This window comes from Oncorhynchus clarkii, chromosome 33 (assembly GCF_045791955.1).
Source record: "Oncorhynchus clarkii lewisi isolate Uvic-CL-2024 chromosome 33, UVic_Ocla_1.0, whole genome shotgun sequence".
NCBI lineage: Eukaryota > Metazoa > Chordata > Actinopteri > Salmoniformes > Salmonidae > Oncorhynchus > Oncorhynchus clarkii.
This window is the reverse complement of record NC_092179.1, coordinates 3,173,047-3,194,587: the sequence shown is the minus strand read 5'-3', so window position 1 is coordinate 3,194,587 and position 21,541 is coordinate 3,173,047. Positions and strand designations below refer to the sequence as shown.

At 41.8% G+C, this 21,541-nt stretch overlaps 1 protein-coding gene across 3 annotated transcripts; it reads left to right on the top strand.

Annotated features, from left to right (window-relative positions):
• Positions 1-359: 359 nt before the first annotated feature.
• LOC139393299 (aldehyde dehydrogenase 3 family, member A2b) lies at positions 360-17,388 on the top strand. Of its 3 annotated transcripts, none has more exons than XM_071141824.1 (11): positions 360-497; positions 2,894-3,056; positions 3,246-3,477; positions 7,738-7,823; positions 8,913-9,121; positions 9,224-9,341; positions 11,988-12,129; positions 15,369-15,535; positions 15,749-15,848; positions 15,947-16,185; positions 16,310-17,388. In XM_071141824.1, the coding sequence occupies exons 2-11, from the start codon at positions 2,895-2,897 to the stop codon at positions 16,322-16,324; spliced, it is 1,470 nt and encodes a 489-aa protein (XP_070997925.1). In that variant the 5' UTR covers positions 360-497; position 2,894; the 3' UTR covers positions 16,325-17,388. The 3 variants fall into 3 exon arrangements, with proteins under 3 accessions (XP_070997925.1, XP_070997924.1, XP_070997927.1); XM_071141823.1 differs by having other exon boundaries at positions 378-676; XM_071141826.1 differs by having other exon boundaries at positions 405-1,360.
• The last annotated feature ends 4,153 nt before the right edge of the window (positions 17,389-21,541 follow it).

Here is a 21,541-nt window from a genome sequence, read left to right as displayed (position 1 = left end):
ACAGACCCTGGTTCGATTTCAGGATGTATCACAACCAGCAGTGATTGGGAGTTTCATAGGGCTGCGCACAATTGGCCCAGCGTTGTCGCTAACCAGGGTAGGCTGTCATTGAAAATATTAAATTGTTCTTTAACTTACTTGCCTAGTTAAATAAAGTTTTTAAAAAATGTGCTTTATTCGCGATAGGCCTACCATTCTGCAGTGCAAAAAGTTTGGAAAACAAAACAACATCATAAAATAAAGATCAAGTAAGGGATTATGCGTCACCGCCAGGTAATAACCATGTAGGAAAACATGGTTATAATATCATTGTGCATGGATTTCTGACGCTTGAGTGACAGGCAAACTAACCATTAACTACCCAACCAGCGTCCACCAATAGCAGAGGGGCAGAATTAACGGAGATCCACCCTTAGCAGCGGTGGAAAAGGGATGTTTATGATTTTCAGGGATTCAGTCATTTCAACCTAACTTCGCTTTTCCACTGTAAAACAGAAGTAGGTACTCCGCACACGCGTCTTTCTTTGGGTGCCACATTAAGTGAATGTAGATCCGTATTTCATGTTTACTCTATAGTGGTTCAGACTGAGTTTGCGGATCATTTCTAACGTCGTTGATTCGGCATTTAGCAAATTTGCGAATAATCTGAGTGAGATTTGGAATAACAGCCAGTCAGGTAAGAGTTGACGTTGTGTTTGCGAGTAACATATTCATTTAATTAGTGATAACCAAGAAACGTTACAGAATGGCCTGCTGTAGGCCAGTACAACGTTACTGTGTTAAAGGTTGTGGTCAAGCCTTTTCTACATGTTGACTCAGCAGAATAGAATTATGAACAACACCGTTTCTTAAACGGATTTGTTTTGTTTGTTGCCATAACAAAGAGCTGTCAATCAAACTCAAAGCTACCATGTAATTTAACGGCTCAGAATGATTATATGATTTGATCTCGCATGGAGCCAATGTTGTTACATAGCCTACAATGCGCTGTTCTTTAGTTCACAGGTAGTTACGCCGTTGTAATGGGATAATACAAGTCATTTACTTTTGACAGCATTTCATCATAGCTGTTATTGCCGACAACACCAAAGCAGGCAAAGTCGGTTGACCAAGGCAAACAGAGCAACCTAGTAATTTGTGGATGTCCAAAATCAATTTATCAATTTCGAATGATATGTTACAAATTGCAATTCGTACAATATGTTACGAATCTCATTTGCAAACGTATGATACGTTATTAATTCCAATTTGTGGTGGCTAACGTTTGCTTGTTGCCTAGGTGGCACCGAGTACCTACTTCCGTTTTACAGTTAGCTAGGCTAGGGGTTAGGGCAGAGCTGCCAACTCTCACGAATTTGCGGTGAGACATCAGCATTGAAAAGTACGGCTTTTATTTGTCTAATTAGTCAGCGCGTTAACTTTTCAACTGTGCTCCAAATCGATGATACGAAACCCAGGACTCACTGGAAAACAGTGGCAATTGTTACTGAGTGGACTATCCTGGCTAAATAAATGAGCGCAGTTTTAAATAGGAGCACCTGAGTCTCCAATTTAACACCATGAGTGGAACCTTTATCATTGTCCTGTCCTACCACAGCACTGTCAACCGCGGCATATTGAAGCATATGATTGGGCTAGTTATGTAGGGTATCAAGGGGATTGGACGCATGTTTTAAAGAAACGCCCCTCAAGATTAGAGTGAAGTTGAATGGAGAGAAACAACAACATCGATTTAATCCGCACTTGCATTAGTCCCCTTGTTTGGTGATGATTTGCATTTAGGCTGTGACATGGAAAAGGCAGCAGACAGAGACCTACAGCATGTTTTAGCAGGGACGTTTGGTAGGGTGACCTGATTTGTTAACCATGAAAATAATTTTGTCTAAAAGATTGTGAACCCAAAGCGTACATTTGATTCTAGAGGGGGGACAATAAATATGTTATTTGATTAGGAAGTGGGGGCAGATTAATGGCATTTTGTCTTCAGGAGATTAGATTTTTTATTTACTTATTTTAGTCAGATCATTCTTAACAATGGGCTAAAATATAGGGTAATTAGTGTGCTTGTCAGCAAGAACACTACTGCTATTCCCCAATTTTGTCACATTAGTCATTTGAAATCTGATATGCCTACCTTTGTCTTTGAAAATTAATTATATGAGGCTATGTATCGTCTGAAAAAAGTGCCCGCACTTTAAATGTCATCCCTCAAAATCTAAAAGTTACAAAGTCATAACATTTTGAGTTTAATGTTTAATATTTCATTTAATGTTCAAAGCATCCTGAATACACCTGACTTGTGGTTTTTATTAGGGTTAGAGGTTAAGGTTAGGGTTAATATTAAGGGTTAGGAGTTAGGATTAGGGGAAAAGTTAGCTAACATGCTAAGTAGTTGCAAAACAGCAAAAATGTTCTAAGTAGTTGTAAAGTTGCTGTTTAGCTAAAAAGCTAAAGTTGTCTAAGATGTGATTCAAACGCACAACTTTTGGGCTGCTAGAAGTTTGCGTTATACACCCACCCATCCTTCCTGACCAAGCTCCCCTCCTTTTGTTTTTGGCTTAAGTAACCTTCAGTTTTATGTAACTATAACATATAACATACGTAACATATTGACTAATTTGAGTGTCCCAGATTTACATTTACTATGTTACGTCTTCGAGCCCAGGATGAACATAGTTAGCCTATTCATATCAGTATGTTGACTATTTAATATTATAGCCAATAGATGAAATCATCCCTCCCTGATACACAACCTTGTTGTCATCAACACAGCATGACTCAGGAGTATAAAATATAAAATGGTTGTGAGTAGTGCCGTTCGTTTACAGTAGAAACATTTATGTTATTTTGTGGGGCGTGTTTGTAACATCCAGCCATCCATCACCTCTTGTAGAATGTCCCGTGAGCAGAAGGCGGTGGAGCGCGCGAGGAAAGCGTTCCTCACTGGGAGGTCAAAGCCCTTAGAACACCGGATCCGCCAGCTGAAGAACCTCCAGAGATTCCTCTTGGAGAGAGAGAAGGAGATAGCTGAGGCGATCAAGAAAGACCTGAACAAGGTAGAGAGACAAACAGACAGACACAGTGTGAGTGAGAGAGGAGTATGTGTGTGTGTGTGTGTGAGCATGTGCATAAATATATTTGTGTTTGTCTTTGCAGCATATGTTTGCACACGCACTAGTGTGTCTGTGTGCATGTATCTATCCTCATCTATGTCCATATCCATCTTCTATCCTCCATTCATCCAGAGTGAGGCAGGCACCCAGCTGTATGAGACACTGGGCCTGGAAGGGGAGATTGTCCTTGCAGTGAAGAAGCTGGCAGAGTGGGCTGCCCCCCGGCCTGTTGAGAAGAACCTCCTGACCATCTCAGACACTGTTTACATCCAGCCTGAACCGCTGGGAGTGGTGCTCATCATAGGAGCATGGAACTACCCCTGGGCCGTCACCATACAGCCACTTATAGGGGCTATCGCTGCAGGTAGGGGGGAGTGGGGGGGTTGGGTAGTGTGTGTCTGTGTGTGTTTGTGTGTGACCTATCCCCAGACCATTCATCCATCTCTGCTTCTCTCAGGCCAGGTCCTTTTAATCAGTATTACACAATTGTCCTCTCAGCCTCTTACCTATCAAAGACAGGTACAAAGTTCCTTGATTGTTATTCATTTGTGTGTGCGTGTTTGTGTGTGCTTCCATGCATGCATGCGAACTCTGAGCACTGCCACCTTCAGGGACTTTATCCTCCAAGGGTGAGACTCCGTCCTTGTATTGTGTCAGTCATGATCATCTAGCCCTCCATCTTTCCCCCTTCCAAGATGGCCGCCAGTGAATGTATTTCTGAATTATTTATGTTTGTTTTATTCACGTTTGTCTGTTTTAAAAGCTTGTTGCCAATGATCACTCTGTTGTTTGTATACAAGCAGCACCACAGTAAACACCTGAGGTATCCTACAACGTTAGCCAGCTAGATAAACAACCAGAAATAACCACACATTTTCTGGTTAATTAAGAAAGCTTCACTTAGACATGTGTCTTTGTACTCCCTGACGAATGATATGCTACCGAAACGGGTCAGAGTTTTAAAATCGTTGTTCCATTGAATGAAGGCATTTTAATTATATGATGAGTGCCTTGATCCTCCTTTCTTTTTGATGACCAATTTATCCCAATATATGACCAATTTACACCTTTTACCTACAAAGACCTAGCAGGGTTATATCATCCAATATCATACACATCAACCTACTCAGATTTACTACACACATAATAGCTTGACTACATTTTCTAACATCTGTGGCATTGGCTCACAGGCAAACAGGCAAGGGAATAAAACACATATTGCTAGAACCTGTTTCTTTAATTCTAAATATCAGACATTTGAAATCTCTAATTTTGACCGTCATAATACCTCTTATGGCAGTAACTTTACAAGCACTAATTATGGTCAATTTAGACTGAGAATAGTATCTAGTTATGATAAGGGGTGAAATAAGTATAGCCAGTTATAATTGTAATGGTTTATCAGATTATAAAAAAAGATGATCAGTCTTTACGTGGCTAAAAGAAAAGGAATATAACATATACTGTTTACAGGAAACTTACTCTACATCCTTAGATGAAGTTGCGTGGAAAAAAGGAATGGGGTGGTGAAATCATTTTCTGTCATGGACAAAGGAACTCAAAAGGCGTGATGATACTAATTAACAAAAATTTCGATCTGAATATGCAAATAGTTAAGAATGATTCGCAAGGAAGGTGGATCTTTCTGAATATGAAAGTGGACAAAAAAGTGATTTGGCTCATTAATCTATGTGGTCCAAATTAGGATGATCCATACTTATTTGAAAATATTTATACCAATTTATTGAATTTACAGGCAACAAATGATCAAATCATTATGATAGGAGACTATAACTATCATCACCGTGCCCTTAAGGAAATCACAAATATTATGGACACCTTAGAAATAGTGTATATTTGGAGACTAAAAACCCTGACCAATTGAGATATACATGGAGGAGACTTAATCAAGCTAGTCGCGTTGACTACTTTTTTGTCTCTTTCTCTCTTGCATCAAAGGTTAAAAAGGTTTTAATAGGAGACAGAATGCGATCGGATCATCATCTAATTGGCCTTCACATAACTCTTATAGAATTACCATGTGGATGGGATATTGAAATTTAATCAATATTTACTGGAGAACCATTTATTTTTAACTAAGACAAAATAATTTATAACTGAATTTTTCCAGTATAATATAGATTCAGCAAATCATCTTATTTTTTGGGATACCTTTAAATGTACCTTCAGAGATCATTCAATTCAACATTCATCAATAATAAAAAATAAAAGAAGCTGTTTCTGGCTAAAGAGACCAGACTAACAAGGGAAATAGATGAACTAATAGTACAGGTAGATAGCAATAAAAACAATACTACAGAGATATTAAATAAGTTAGAGGAAAAACAAAAAGAACTGGAGGAACTTGTTCAAAAACAATCTAATGTAATCTATTACAAAAATAAAGCAAACTGGAGAGAATATGGAGAAAAATGCACCAAATTCTTCCTGAATCTCCAACACAGGAACGCTAACAAAAATCATTTGCAGAAACTCGTTACTGAAGACGGAGTCATCTATGATTTTCCTCAAATTATATTTTAAAAGAGGAAGCTAAATAATTTAAGCAGATGTTATCTTTTCCTTCTCATCCTCACCCACTGAATGACTATTATTGTAAGGAATTCTTTCCAAATAATACAAAAATGGAAAATTAACAGATTTGTACCTTGTCAGCTCGGTGATTCGAACTTGCAACCTTCCGGTTACTAGTCCAACGCTCTAACCACTAGGCTACCCTGCCGCCCCAGTTCTGACAATGCAGTAATAACCAACGAGTAATCTAACCTAGCAATTCCACAACTGCTACCTTATACACACAAGTGTAAAGGGATAAAGAATATGTACATAAAGATATATGAATGAGTGATGGTACAAAATGGCATAGGCAAGATGCAGTAGATGGTATACAGTATATACATATGAGATGAGTAATGTAGGGTATGTAAACATTATATTAACATTATATTAAGTGGCATTGTTTACAGTGGCTAGTGATACATTTTTACATCAATTTCCATTAATTTCCATTATTAAAGTGAGCTGGAGTTGAGTCAGTATGTTGGCAGCAGCCACTCAATGTTAGTGGTGGCTGTTTAACAGTCTGATGGCCTTGAGATAGACTAAAAAACAGCTTCTCTCTCTGTACTGACTTCGCCTTCTGGATGATAGCGGGGTGAACAGGCAGTGGCTCGGGTGGTTGTTGTCCTTGATGATCTTTATGGCCTTCCTGTGACATCGGGTGATGTAGGTGTCCTGGAGGGCAGGTAGTTTGCCCCCGGTGATACGTTGTGCAGAGCTCACTACCCTCTGGAGAGCCTTACGGTTGTGGGCGGAGCAGTTGCCATACCAGGTGGTGATACAGCCCGACAGGATGCTCTCGATTGTGCATCTGTAGAAGTTTGTGAGTGCTTTTGGTGACAAGCCAAATTTATTCAGCCTCCTGAGGTTGAAGAGGCACTGCTGCTCCTTCTTCACCACGCTGTCTGTGTGGGTGGACCAATTCAGTTCGTCCGTGATGTGTACTCCAAGGAACTTAAAACTTACTACCCTCTCCACTACTGTCCCGTCGATGTGGATAGGGGGGTGCTGTGTTGTTGTTTGTGTCGCACTGCATTGCTTTATCTTGGCCAGGTCGCAGTTGTAAATGAGAACTTGTTCTCAACCGGCCTACCTGGTTAAATAAAGGTGAAATCTTTTAAAAATATTTTTTACCAGTCTTACAATTGGAAGAGAGCGGTGGGTCTATGTAGCATCTACATCTTTGGAGTTTAAGTGGTTTGGCCCACATCCAATGATCTATATATCTCTGGTTAAGCCTTAATTGAGACGTAACAATTGAGTCTTCCAGTAACAAGTTCCCATTCTGATTGGATTGGTAGTGGAAACACTTTGAGGAAACATCTTGTCTGGTTTTCTTTCGTCCTAGTTCCTCCTGGTTCTTGTAATGGAGAAATGGCATAATATATTTAACAGACATTTAGCATTCAGCCAAGTAAATAGCTGTTGGCATTGAGCTTGGACTGTTATTGATTAATGTGTGTGTGTTGGGCTGGACTTTATTCTCTAACCCTGCTATCAGTTACCAGAGGCAAGGTTATGGCCGTTCACTCGGTGAGAGTTCTGCCTTGCCTTACAGAAGGCCCTTTGCACACACACACCAGTCATCCCGGTGGATGGTGGCTGCAGAGGGACATATAGTACTGTAATATCATATGTGATAAATATATTTTGTAAAATGGTCTATTGCAATGACTGTGGTATGTGGTTGTTATCCCTACTAAACTTCTTAAATACACTTAAGAGTGTCTGCTAACTCAGAGTTTCCCAAACTTGGCATAGCCCCCCCCCCCAACTGAATAAAATGTAAATGTAATTGCTCTGCAGGTGTGAACCAAACATTGGATTAGACTGAATAAGAGATAAGTAAACATATAAATAGAATAAGGATCTCTTTCTATGCCAGTAAATGCCAACACATTCTGTCTGTCCGACTCATAAGGTATCACTCCAACTTTGTTTGTCTGCCCCAAGACTTATTACCCAGTGCTAACCAATAACTCCATTGTTTGTCTTAGCATCCTTAAGCTAATGCTAATGACAACTGTACTATTCTCTGTGACAGGCAACGCTGCTGTGGTGAAGCCGTCTGAGGTGTGTGTCCACACCGCCAAGGTTATGGAGGACCTGCTGCCCGCCTACATAGACAAGGTAACACACATGCACACGCAGTCACACACTAGGGGGTTGAACGTTTAAACATCTTAATGCTAAGAAGAATCCCAAATAGAAAAAATCGATTTATTTCCCTCCCCCCACAAAATTAAAATCACAGTGCAGCTGGCTCACCTGTGCTTTCTCAGTCTTTGGTCTGTTGCGTGTAGAATATTCTAGCCTATTCATTGATGATAGGCCCAAGAAATTGCAAAATACAGCATTCCATTGCGATATGTAGCTTTTGATTGCCGATAGATAGGCCTAGTGCATGGTTCTGACTCTGTCTGCCTGGTGGCCTACCTGCCTATACTGTGCCCCTTTCTCTCCGTCCCTCGCTATGAAAAACGTTTGTGTTCTCAGGAGTACAGCAACTAATCAGTCATCTCCGTTCCAAAAATACTGAATCTTAGGGGTCAATTCCAAGCGGAAGATGTGTTTTCTTTCTACTAAATGTCTTAGTAAGTCACGGTATTTAACTAACTTTAAAGTACTTTTTTTTAGTAGAGAGTGGTCTGACTCTGCATGCAGGCAGGCTGTCCACAAGCAGCTCAAGATTATTTGATTGACATTTCTGTTCGCCTAGTGATTGACGTATGAGTCCCATTTCAGAAATGGCATTCCTTTATAGACAAGTAAAATGCCTGTTCAATTGCGCTTCGAAAGTTTCTTGAGAGAAGGTTTAGTGTCGGCATTTAAAAAGCCGTATTGTACCCTTACCGCTGTAGGAGTGGCAGATAGACTAGCGGTAAAGAGTGTTTTGCCAGTATCCGTAAGGTAGCTGGTTCGAATCCCTGAGCCTACTAGGTGACAAATCTGTTGATGTATAAACAGTGTGTATCTACCTCCCTGTTGTGGTGGCAGGTAGCCTAGTGGAAAAGAGTGTTGGGCCAGTACCTGAAAGGTGGTTCAAATCCCCTCAGTGACAAATCTGTTGATGTGTCCTTGAGCAAGGTACTTATCTCTAATTGCTCCTGTAAGTTCTTCTGGACAATAGCATCTGCTAAATGATCTGTTATGTAATCTGTATATAACATCATGCATAATGTGTTGTAAATAACAATGTGTTTTTCCCTGCATCTCTAGGAGTTGTACCCAGTGGTGACAGGGGGTGTATCAGAGACCCAGGAGTTGCTGCGTCAGCGGTTCGACCATGTGTTCTACACAGGGAACAGCATGGTGGGGAAACTGGTGATGGAGGCAGCAGCCAAACACCTCACCCCTATTACCTTGGAGCTGGGGGGCAAGAGCCCCTGTTACATCGACAAGAATTGTGACATCCCCATCGCCTGCCGGTAAGAGAACACACACAGATACAGAAACAGACAGACAGATAAAACGTTCTAAATCTCTTCTCACCTTGTCCCTCCCTCTCTTTCCTCTTCTCTCTCCTGTAGGCGTGTGACATGGGGGAAGTATTCTAACTGTGGGCAGACGTGTATCGCGCCAGACTACATCCTGTGTGAGCCCAGCATCCAGGGCCGCGTGCTGGAGGAGATCAAGAAGTCCATCAAAGTACAACTCACTATGTTGGGAGTATAAAAAGGAGTATATATCTGGCTTCACGAACTAAGCATTGAGTAGCAACCATAAAGGTACTGACAGTTTTTGTTGGAGTGAAAAAGGAGGCCTTTTCCCTGATGTTTTTGTCCCACAAAACCAGTGCTCTCACAAGCTTATTATAATTATAGACAGGTGGGTTGTTTAGCAACAAAAACTTTGGTGCAAAACAGACGGCGTTGGTTTAAAATCAAAAGGAAATCAACTATATTTCATCTCCAAATGTTTATTGAAAATATAAATACATTTGCACAATGAGCACTTGTTATCGCTCAAATACATTGCTACTAGGGATGCGCCGATATTACATAAAAAAAAAAAATAATCCAACTTTATTTAACCAGGTAGGCTAGTTGAGAACAAGTTCTCATTTGCAACTGTGACCTGGCCAAGATAAAGCAAAGCAGTTTGACACAAACAACAACACAGAGTTACACATGGAATAAACAAACATACGATCAATAATACAATAGAAAAGTCTGTATACAGCATGTGCAAATGAGGTAGGGTAAGGGAATAAATAGGCCATAGTGGTGAAGTAATTACAATATAGCAATTAAACACTGGAATGGTAGAATGTGCAGAAGATGAATGTGCAAGAAGAGATACTGGGGTGCAAAGGAGGAAGATAAATAAATACAGTATGGGGATGAGGTAGATTGGATGGGCTATGTACAGGTGCAGTGATCTGTGAGCTGCTCTGCCAGCTGGGGCTTAAAGCTAGTGAGGGAGGTAAGAGTCTCCAGCTTTAGTGATTTTTGCAGTTCTTTCCAGTCATTGGTAGCAGAGAACTGGAAGGAGAGGCAGCCAAAGGAAGAATTGGCTTTGGGGGTGACCAGTGAGATATACCTGCTGGAGCGCGTGCTACGGGTGGGTGCTGCTATGGTTACCAGTGAGCTGAGATAAGGCGGGGCTTTACCTAGCAGAGACTTGTAGATGACCTGGAGCCAGTGGGTTTGGCGACGAGTATGAAGCGAGTGCCAGCCAACGAGAGCATACAGGTCGCAGTGGTGGGTAGTATATGGGGCTTTGATGACAAAATGGATGGCACTGTGATAGACTGCATCCAATTTGTTGAGTAGAGTGTTGGAGGCTATTTTGTAAAGGACATCTTTGAAGTCGAGGATCGGTAGTTTTGGCTGATACCGATATCCAATATTTTCCTTGCCAAAAAACCTGATACCTATACCCTATATTTACAATTTTAGCGACCTTTTAAGCATTCTAGTACAGTTAAATAGTTGAAACACACACACACTGACCAAAAAGTTATTTTGTTGGCATTTATGTCCCCATTACCAGTAAAACATAATCAAAGCCTATTTCTTTCACTTACTCGCTGTGCTGTTTCGATTTCATCATTACATCAAGCAGTGAGGTTTCAGCTCTGTCTGTCCGTGGCCTCTCTTCCTCAGTGCGCACTGTCACTGTGTCCTTTTTCCATCTTGTCCAGCTGTCTAACATTTCACGTAAACCCTGTTTCTTGTCTGCATCGAAGTAGCAGTCCTTGTACCTTGCATCGAGCATGGTGGTGACACAGTAAAGAGGCTCAGAGAGAATTAAACCAAATTGCTTGTTCACAGCCTCTAGTGGAGTACTTTTCTAAGTTAACCCAACGGTCTGTGTTGGCAGTTTCAATGGTTTCAATGCCATGACAGAGGGTATCACGTCTGCTGCAGACGCAGTTGATGAGCTTATATCTCCAGTCAGTTGATCGAATGGCGCTAGGAGTGTGTTCATGTTTCCAACTTTCAAACATGTTCTCAAATGCCATTGAAATGGCAGCAGCGGTATGAAAACCAGCACATTCTTGAGCATGCAATACGGCTTTCCTCAGTACAAAATCCTTTGTCGACCACTGTGCTGTCAAGCTAATAGCAGTGACGCCCATAGCAAGTAGCTCATGGATGTACGTGTAAGCAATACTGTGTAACTCTGGTAGGGCAACATCTGAAAAATAATTCCTACTTGGTATTGTGTACCAGGGATAGAGGTGCTTGATCAGTCAGCGAAAGCCCACATCATCCACGATAGAGAAAGGTTAATTGTCAAGGGCAGTGAATTCCATCATCTTGAATGGATTTCGCCTTTGAGTTGTCTCGCTGAAATGTTCTTCCTCTTTCAAATGACTGCTCGACTTGTTGACTGCTCGATCCACACAGCAGACATTGTGGGCTAGATTAGGAATGCTGTGTTGTACGTGTAGCGCTATAATTTTCGTGGCGCCATTACGTCATCTAACTACGTCAGCTTTGACATCAATTATGCACATCAGCGTTAAACTAGACATCGGGCCGATGCCGATGTTTGTATTTTTAGCTAATATCGGCAGATTCCGATATGCTTACCGATATATCGTGCATCCCTAATTGTTACAGTTGTTAGTTAGTGATCCAATTTTTGACATAATGGCATATACGTGACATAAGTCAAGATACCATGTCTTGTTTTCAGGTGTTAAGAACAAGATGAAACTACGATTTCCCACATTACAGCTTCTTGGCATAATTTTCACGTCATCATTTTCGTGACTTTGTCAGGCAACCCTATTTATTATGTAATGTACAATTGGTCAATTGTGTACATGTATTTTCCTTTCAGGCCTTCTACACAGAGGACCCCAAGACCTGCCCCGACTACGGACGCATCATCAACCAGCGCCACTTCAAACGCATCATGGCCATGACAGAGGACAGCACCATCGCTATAGGAGGGGATAGTGATGAGTCAACGTGCTACATAGGTACTACTTATGACAAGCATAATGCTACATAGATACTGTACTACTTATGATAGGCATAGCTACCTAAGATGGCGCCAGAGAAGAAGGCTGACGTTTTATGTGCCCCCAACCAGTTGTGTTTTTTGTTAGTTTCTTTGCATTGTTGTTTTTTTAAACTTATTTTGTACATAATGTTGCCACTACAGTCTCTTATGACCGAAAATAACTTCTGGACATCAGGACTGTGATTACTCACCACGGACTGGCAGAAACCTTTTTTCCCTTTAACGAGTCTGACGAGCCCGACGTGAATGATATACTGCTCTCCCAGGAACAGGCCCAGATCACCATGATTTGCGTGAAGAGAAAAAGTGGCCAAAGGGCGGGCTGCCTTCTGAGAATTTGTAGGCAATCAAATGAACCCCCACTTCCTTCCATTCTGCTAGCAAACGTGCAATCTTTGGAAAATAAAATAGAAGACCTACGTGGAAGATTAAACTCTCGAACTATTGCTCGCCTGAGGTAGAGTATCTCATGATAAGCTGTAGACCACACTATCTACCTAGAGAGTTTTCATCTGTATTTTTCGTAGCTGTTTACATACAACCACAGACTGAGGCCTGGCACTAAGATAACATTGAATGAGCTGTATTCCGCCCTAAGCAAACAAGAAAATGCTCACCCAGAGGCGGCACTCCTAGTAGCTGGGGACTTTAATGCAGGGAAACGTAAATAATTTTTCTATCAGCATGTTAAATGTGCAACCAGAGGGGGGAAAAAAACTCTGGACCACCTTTACTCCACACACAGAGATGCATACAAAGCTCTCCCTCGCCCTCCATTTGGCAATCTGACCATAATTATGTCCTCCTGATTCTTGCTTACAAGCAAAAATTAAAGCAGGAAGCACCAGTGACTTGATCAATAAAAAAGTGGTCAGATGAAGCAGATGCTAAACTACAGGACTGTTTTGCTAGCACAGATTGGAATATGTTCCGGGATTCCTCCAATGGCATTGAGGAGTACACCACATCAGTCATTGGCTTCATCAATAAGTGAATCGATGACGTCGTCCCCACAGTGATTGTACGTACATACCCCAACCAGAAGCCATGGATTGCAGGCAACATCCGCACTGAGCTAACGGCTAGAGCTGCCGCTTTCAAGGAGCGGGAAACGTATAAGAAATCCCGCTATGCCCTCCGACGAACCATCAAACAGGCAAAACGTCAATACAGGACTAAGATTGAATCGTACTACACTGGCTCTGACGGTCGTCGGATGTGACAGAACAGGGAACACACCAGGCAGGTCCGAGATACTGTTGTGAAGAAGTTTAAAGCCGGATTTGGATACAAAAAGATTTCCCAAGCTTTAAACATCCCAAGGAGCACTGTGCAAGCGATAATATTGAAATGGAAGGAGTATCAGACCACTGCAAATCTACCAAGACCTGGCCGTCCCTCTAAACTTTCAGCTCATACAAGGAGAAGACTGATCAGAGATGCAGCCAAGAGGCCCATGATCACTCTGGATGAACTGCAGAGATCTACAGCTGAGGTGGGAGACTCTGTCCATAGGACAACAATCAGTCGTATATTGCACAAATCTGGCCTTTATGGAAGAGTGGCAAGAAGAAAGCCATTTCTTAAAGATATCCATAAAAAGTGTCGTTTGGCAAGAAGAAAGTTTGCCACAAGCCACCTGGGAGACACACCAAACATGTGGAAGAAGGTGCTCTGGTCAGATGAAACCAAAATTGAACTTTTTGGCAACAATGCAAAACGTTATGTTTGCCGTAAAAGCAACACAGCTGAACACACCATCCCCACTGTCAAACATGGTGGTGGCAGCATCATGGTTTGGGCCTGCTTTTCTTCAGCAGGGACAGGGAAGATGGTTAAAATTGATGGGAAGATGGATGGAGCCAAATACAGGACCATTCTGGAAGAAAACCGTATGGAGTCTGCAAAAGACCTGAGACTGGGACGGAGATTTGTCTTCCAACAAGACAATGATCCAAAACATAAAGCAAAATCTACAATGGAATGGTTCAAAAATAAACATATCCAGGTGTTAGAATGGCCAAGTCAAAGTCCAGACCTGAATCCAATCGAGAATCTGTGGAAAGAACTGAAAACTGCTGTTCACAAATGCTCTCCATCCAACCTCACTGAGCTCGAGCTGTTTTGCAAGGAGGAATGGGAAAAAATGTCAGTCTCTCGATGTGCAAAACTGATAGAGACATACCCCAAGCGACTTACAGCTGTAATCGCAGCAAAAGGTGGCGCTACAAAGTATTAACTTAAGGGGGCTGAATAATTTTGCACGCCCAATTTTTCAGTTTTTGATTTGTTAAAAAAGTTTGAAATATCCAATAAATGTCGTTCCACTTCATGATTGTGTCCCACTTGTTGTTGATTCTTCACAAAAAAATACAGTTTTATATCTTTATGTTTGAAGCCTGAAATGTGGCAAAAGGTTGCAAAGTTCAAGGGGGCCGAATACTTTCGCAATGCACTACAGGATTACTACTGCATTACAGGCCCATGGTTATTATTTACACAAACAAACCCCACTACATTATTTAGTACCAAGCAGTTAGTGTTAAGCCCTTATTTGTAGATCTAGTTGATGTATATCTATGCTCAGGGCATCGCATACCCAATAGTTGGTTACCCTGACACATCTAGTTGTGTATCTATGCTCCCCTCCTCAGCTCCTACAGTACTGCTTTGGGGTTAAAGTTGGTTTCCCATCTAGTTAATGTATATCTATGTTCTGGCCACAACATACCCTGCTGTTGGTCACCCTGACACATCTAGTTGTGTATCTTTGCTCCCCTCCTCAGCTCCTACAGCACTGCTATGGGGTTAAAGTTGGTTTCCCATCTAGTTGATGTATATCTATGTTCTGGCCACCACATACTCTGCTGTTGGTCACCCTGACACATCTAGTTGTGTATATATGCTCCCCTCCTCAGCTCCTACAGTACTGCTATGGGGTTAAAGTTGGTTTCCCATCTAGTTCATGTATATCTATGTTCTGCCCACCACATGCCCTACAGTTGGATACCCTGACACATTTAGTTGTGTATCTATGCTCCCCTCCTCAGCTCCTACAGTACTGCTATGGGGTTAAATTTGGTTTCCCATCTAGTTGACCTCTAAATATATTATCCCCTACTCAGACCATACAGTGCTGCTACTGGTTTCCCTGACACATCTAGTTAATCCATATCTGTCCTCCCTCCTTCTCAGCTCCTACAGTACTGAAGGACGTGCAGGTGAACTCCAAGGTGATGCAGGAGGAGATTTTTGGTCCCCTGCTCCCCATCCTGACGGTCAGTGGAGTGGACGAGGCCATCAACTTCATCAACAAGGGAGAGAAACCCCTCGCCCTCTATATCTTCTCACCTGATGACAAGGTAACCACTCACACATGCACACATATAGAGAACACACAAGCACATGCTCAGCAACTATTTATTTTTAAAACAATAATGGTGGGCTGTTTTTTTCATTAAAATGTCTCATTCTCTCTCACTCCTCTCACCCCTCCTACTCAACCCTCCCTCCCTTGCTCTTCTCTCTCTGCATCCCCCTTCTCTCTCTCTCTCTCATCCCATCTCTCTCTTTAGGTGATAAAGAAAGTGATAGCAGAGACCTCCAGTGGAGGAGTGTTGGCTAATGACTGTCTTGTGCACTACTCTGTCAGTGCACTGCCCTTTGGTGGAGTGGGTAAGTAAGGTTCACTACATAACACAACAACAAAACATTGCTGTTTCACACGGAGTCAAATGAGAAGAGATATGTGTTCTTCAATTTTCCCCCTGTAGGTAACAGTGGAATGGGCAGCTACCACGGAAAGTTCAGCTTTGACAACCTGAGCCACCTGAGGGGCTGTCTTATCAAGCAGCTGAAGATGGAGGGGGTTAACGACATGCGCTACCCTCCCCATACTGCCAAGAAACTGTTCTGGGCACGCTTCTTCATCCTCAAAAATCCAGACCTGGGGTGGTTAGGACGCATGACGCTGCTCGCTATCATCGCTGTGGTGGCTGCTGTGGTGTTACAGGTTAGGGGGAAGGAGGAAACTGTGTGTGTGTGTGGGGGGGGGGGGGCTGGTAAGAAGCGATTTGGGAATTTTAGATTGAGTTTCACTGATTGGTGGATGTGTGTGTTTCTGTGTGTTTCTTCAGAGATATCTTCAGTGAGATCAAACAAGTCTAACCGTACTTCTGGCCTGATGTTACTCTGGTGACCCGCTGGACCCTGGAACAGAGTTGGCTCTAAAAGTGCTAAATGAACTTTGACGCGGTTAAGATTCTGTCTGCTTCAAGATAATAATCATTCGTAACCATAGTAATGTCAGGTTCAACCTTTAACCCCTCCCCAATAACCCCTATCAGAATTATTATGCAGTTCTGCATGAAGCCGTTTCAGAAGGATTAGCTTGCTAATGCTTACTAACATTAGCTAGCCGCAACAGATTTTATGAATGTGATTTTTTATCTGATTTATGGCACGTTAATCAGTGTAATATTATGTGAATTTGTTAGTTAAACCTGTCCGCTTTTTATTTTAAGCCTTAAAACGTTGAAATGTTTGCTGCTTATTAACATTTTGGAAAATGTATCAAAATATACAATGCATACCTCTTATAAAAGGTTATAACTGGTCATATCGCTGCGCTATGAAGAAGCATAGCTGACCTATATGCAAGGTTCTCTAAGGATTGCATAAATTCCTTTCATATGAATGAATAATCATGAAGTATTGTGTGTTAATATTGTACTACTATTACACATGCTTGTATGTTTCAGTCAGCCTCAGAGAAGCACAACTCTAGTTCTGTTATCATTTCAGTTTTTAATTTCAACCGTTAGAAAGAGATTGCAATGGAGATGTATTTTATTTGAAGTAGAACTTTAACATTCCCTGTCAGTGATTTACCATGCTTTTCCAGGGCAATTGTTCTGATTGTTGCATTGTATTTTTTATCTTTCACATTCACACTATGTGCCTGAAACAAAACCAAATAACCAATCAAGTACCTTTCGAGAATTACACCTTCCATTTCACCACAGAGTTCGTAAAATATTTGCCTGAAGAACTTGTATTCAATAGCTCAGGGTGTAACAAAGTATGACAACTACTATGCCTGAGCAACAATGAAGGAGTAACAGCGTATAATTTCAATGTTTTGGTATTGCCGTCAGAGCATTCCCATGGCATTGATTGTAATTGATTTGTAATAAATCCATTTTTATGTCCTTCACTTATTGATTGCGGTTGTGTTATTGATAGGGAATGAGAGGAATATCCAGTGGCGATTTTAGCATGTATATCTTGGTGCGGTAAACTCCCCCCAAATGTTTTTTATGCATGCCAGCAAAGGCACTACACAACACAAGACTAAACAATACATGGATTGCACTCTAACGGTGACAAACGGTGCCCACAAACGGTTAGGGCCTACATAAATCTGTCCCAACAGCAGAGCTTTCTTTTCAGCACCATTGAGTAAATCCTTACCACCGCTACACCTGGCTTTCAGCGGAACCTTGTCTGGCAGCGAAACAGTTCATTCAGCCTCATTTACTGCCTTTTAAAAACACTAATTTGATATGGCTTGCTTAAACAAATGTGGTTTCTACTGACAATTGATATGTACAAACTATGGCATAAGGGAACAATGAGCGGAGAGGAAATCCGTGATTTTGATTAAGACATTAATGAGCGAGCTAAGACGGACGTAGTCATAACAATTTGTTTTTAAACTTTTTAAATGTAAAGTGACAGAATTCAGAACATGGGCCGTTCTTACAGTATTCTCCTTGTACACCAAGTCAGAACTGTAGGATAAGTAAAGGGGGCATATAAGCAGACAATGAAAGCTCTTAAGAGTATTCGATGATGACATTTCTCTAAAACAGGCTACATGTAAACCACCAAGTCAGAAAAGAAGGCTAAGTTATGAGGGGGAAAGGAACCAAATTATTATGGTGAGGCACATGGGCTACTAACAGCTTACTACACAACATATACTTATAATTACTTTCTTAGCTACATTATACATATCTCACTGGCATATTACATCATTTTTGCAGCAGCATTCAAGACATTTTTGGACTCACCTTGTTGTGCTGTCCTCACTTGAACAGGAAGGTGGCGCAGTGGTCCTTTTTGTGGCAAATTTTGTCATAGAACTTTCAAGACAACTAGGAACTCTGAAAAAATCAAGGTTGAATCATGTCAGAGATCTTCAGGACGGAGCTCTAGAAAGAGGCCCGAGTTCCCAACTTCAAATTCACAGACTTGGACAACTTACCCTCTCCACCGAATAGCAGGCTAGTGCTTATGCAGCGAATAGCAGGCTAGTTAGCCACTGATTCCTTCCAAATCACATATTTTTGAATTTGAACTTGTCTAATGTTTATGTCCAATGGCCGAAGGAGCACCAATATGTTTAATCTATAATTTCTCTTCATATGACAAGGATTGAAAAGGATTTACAAGAGATTATCGACTTGATTCATGAAGACTGCTTGTTTAGCTTGCTAGCTAAGATTTTGAAAGTATGATGTTGACATGATCAGTCCAATCAAAGCTCCAGTACATAAAACATGATTTGACATCATTTAATCTGTGGCCAATGACCTTGAGCCTTCTTGGATGTGCACTTCTAATGTAAATCTATGGCAACAACCAAGTGGCTTGAACTTTCTAGCTGTCCCTGTATATTTGGCAGTGACGTAGTGTCCCTATGAGTGAGAGAACACTGAGCCAATCACGGTGCAACTTGAGAACATTATCAACCACTATGCTCTGTATTTTCTTCTGGCTGCCCCACCACCAAAGAAAGCACTGAGCTAGGCTGAAACAACTGCATTTTGGAGCTGCCTTACTCAAGAAAGCAAGAAAAGAGACCATGTTTGCATGCAGCTTTATTAACTCAATCAGTTTGCCAACTGATATGTGATACGTATTATTTTAATTTTTTTATTTATTTGCTTAATGGGGGGCTCTGCCCCACCTGCCTTGAATGACGGGTCGCCACTGGGAATATCAGATGATCAGGTTTCTAAATAGATCCACAATGTCAGTAGGACATTCCATGTGTGTGGTTTGCTATGATAAATATGGCCAGTAGGTGTTGCTCTAACTACTTGACTACAACTTTGAAGAAACCTGCCAGTAGTTATTTTCTCCACCTTCTCTGTCTCTCTACCTCCCTCTCTCTCTCCCCATCTCTCCCTTTTTCACTCTCTCCCTCCCTCACTATCATCCCCTTTCTTCATCTCTCAGGTGGAGGGTCAGAGAGTGTGTGTGTGTGTGTGTGTGTGCGTCAGAGTGTGTGTTTTCATTAATGTATGCCTCTATCTGGCTCCTGGGAGTGTGCGCGAGTGGTAGTCATGGATTTTGCTCTTTACCTCTCCAGTCTCCTCTCTGTTTTCATCCACTGCTCAGGTAAGACATTTGAGGTTTTTGTGATTGTGTATTTCGGAAATAATCAAAACTTCCAAAATGGCGCAGAAGAGGATGGCTGTCGTTTTACATGCCCCTAATCAATTGTGCTATTATTATTATTTTTTTCATTGTTCGTAACTTATTTTTGAACTTGTTTTGTACATAATGTTGCTGCTACCATCTCTTATGACCAAAAATAACTTCTGGACATCAGAACATGGATTACTCACCACAGACTGGAAGAAGCTTTTTCTTTTAACGAGTCCGACGAGAAAGATATACTGCTCTTCCGGGAACAGGCCCAGATCCACGTAATTTGCGTGAAGAAAAGACAGAGGAAAAGAGGATGCAGATCAGGCTGCCTTTTGAGAATCTGTAGGCGAGCGAGTAAACTCCCACTGCCATCAATTCTACTTGCTAACATGCAATCATTGTAAAATAAAATGGATGACCTACGATTACGATTATCCTACCAACAGGACATTAAGAACTGCAATGTCCAATGTTTCACCGTTTCGTGGCTGAAAGACGACACGGACAATTTATGCTAGAAGGATTTTCAATGCATCAGCAGAACAGAGAAGGTACGTCTGGGAAGAAGAGGGGTGGGTGTGTGTGTCTTCTTGTCAATAACAGCTGGTGTGCGATGTCTAATATTAAAGAAGTCTCGACGTATTGCTCGCCTGAGGTAGAGTACGTTATGATGAGCTGTAGACAACACAATCTACGAAGAGAGTTCTCATCTATATTATTCATAGCCGTCTATTTACCACCACATACCGATGCTGGCACTAAGACCGCTCTCAACCAACTCTATAAGGCCATAAGCAAACAATAAAATGCTCACCCAGAAGCAGCGCTCCTGGTGACCAGGGACTTCAATGCAGACAAAATTTAAATCAGATACATTTTTACCAGCACGTCACATGTGCAACCAGAGGAAATAAAACTCTAGACCACCTTTACTCCACAAACAGAGATTCATACAAAGCTCTCCCTCACCCTCCATTTGGCAAATCTGACCATAATTATATCCTCCTGATTCCTGCTTACAAGCAAAAACTAAAGCAGGAAGTACCAGTGACTCGCTCAATACGGAAATGGTCAGATGGCGCGGATGCTACTCTACATTACTGTTTTGCTAGGACAGATTGGAATATGTTCCGGGATTCATCCACTGGCATTGAGGAGTATTCGACCTCAGTCATCAGCTTCATCAATAAGTGCATTGACGACGTTGTTCCCAAAGTGACAGTATGTATATACAGTATCCCAACCAGAAGCCATGGATTACAGGCAACATCCGCATCAAGCATCAAGCTTGAGCTGAGCTGTAGTCATTGAACAGCATTCGCACATACGTGGTCCTTTTGTCCAGGTGGGAAAGGGCAGTGTGGAGTGCGATTGAGATTGTGTCATCTGTGGACCTGTTGGGGCGGTATGCGAACCATCAATAATTTAGCCGACGACACCACAGTGGTAGGCCAGATCACGAACAACAATGAGACAGCGTATAGGGAGGAGGTCAGAGTGTGGTAGTGTGGTGACAGGACAACAACCTCTCCCACAATGTGAGCAAGACAAAGGAGCTGATCGTGGACTACAGGCAAAGCCGGTCCGAACAGGCCCCCATTAACATCAACGGGGCTGTAGTGGAGCAGGTCGAGAGTTTCAAGTTCCTTGGTGTCCACATCACCAATGATCTATCATGATCCAAACACACCAAGACAGTTGTGAAAAGGGCACTACAAAACTTTTTCCCCCTCAGGAGACTGAAAAGATTTGGTATGGGTCCCGAGATCCTCAAAAAGTTATACGGCTACACCATTGAGAGCACGGCTACACCATGGTTCTGGTATGGCAACTGCTTCGGCATCTGACCGTAATTTATATAATGGCCACCGGACTATTTACATTGGCTATGTTGAGAGGTATCTTGCAAGTAAGCATTTCATTGCACT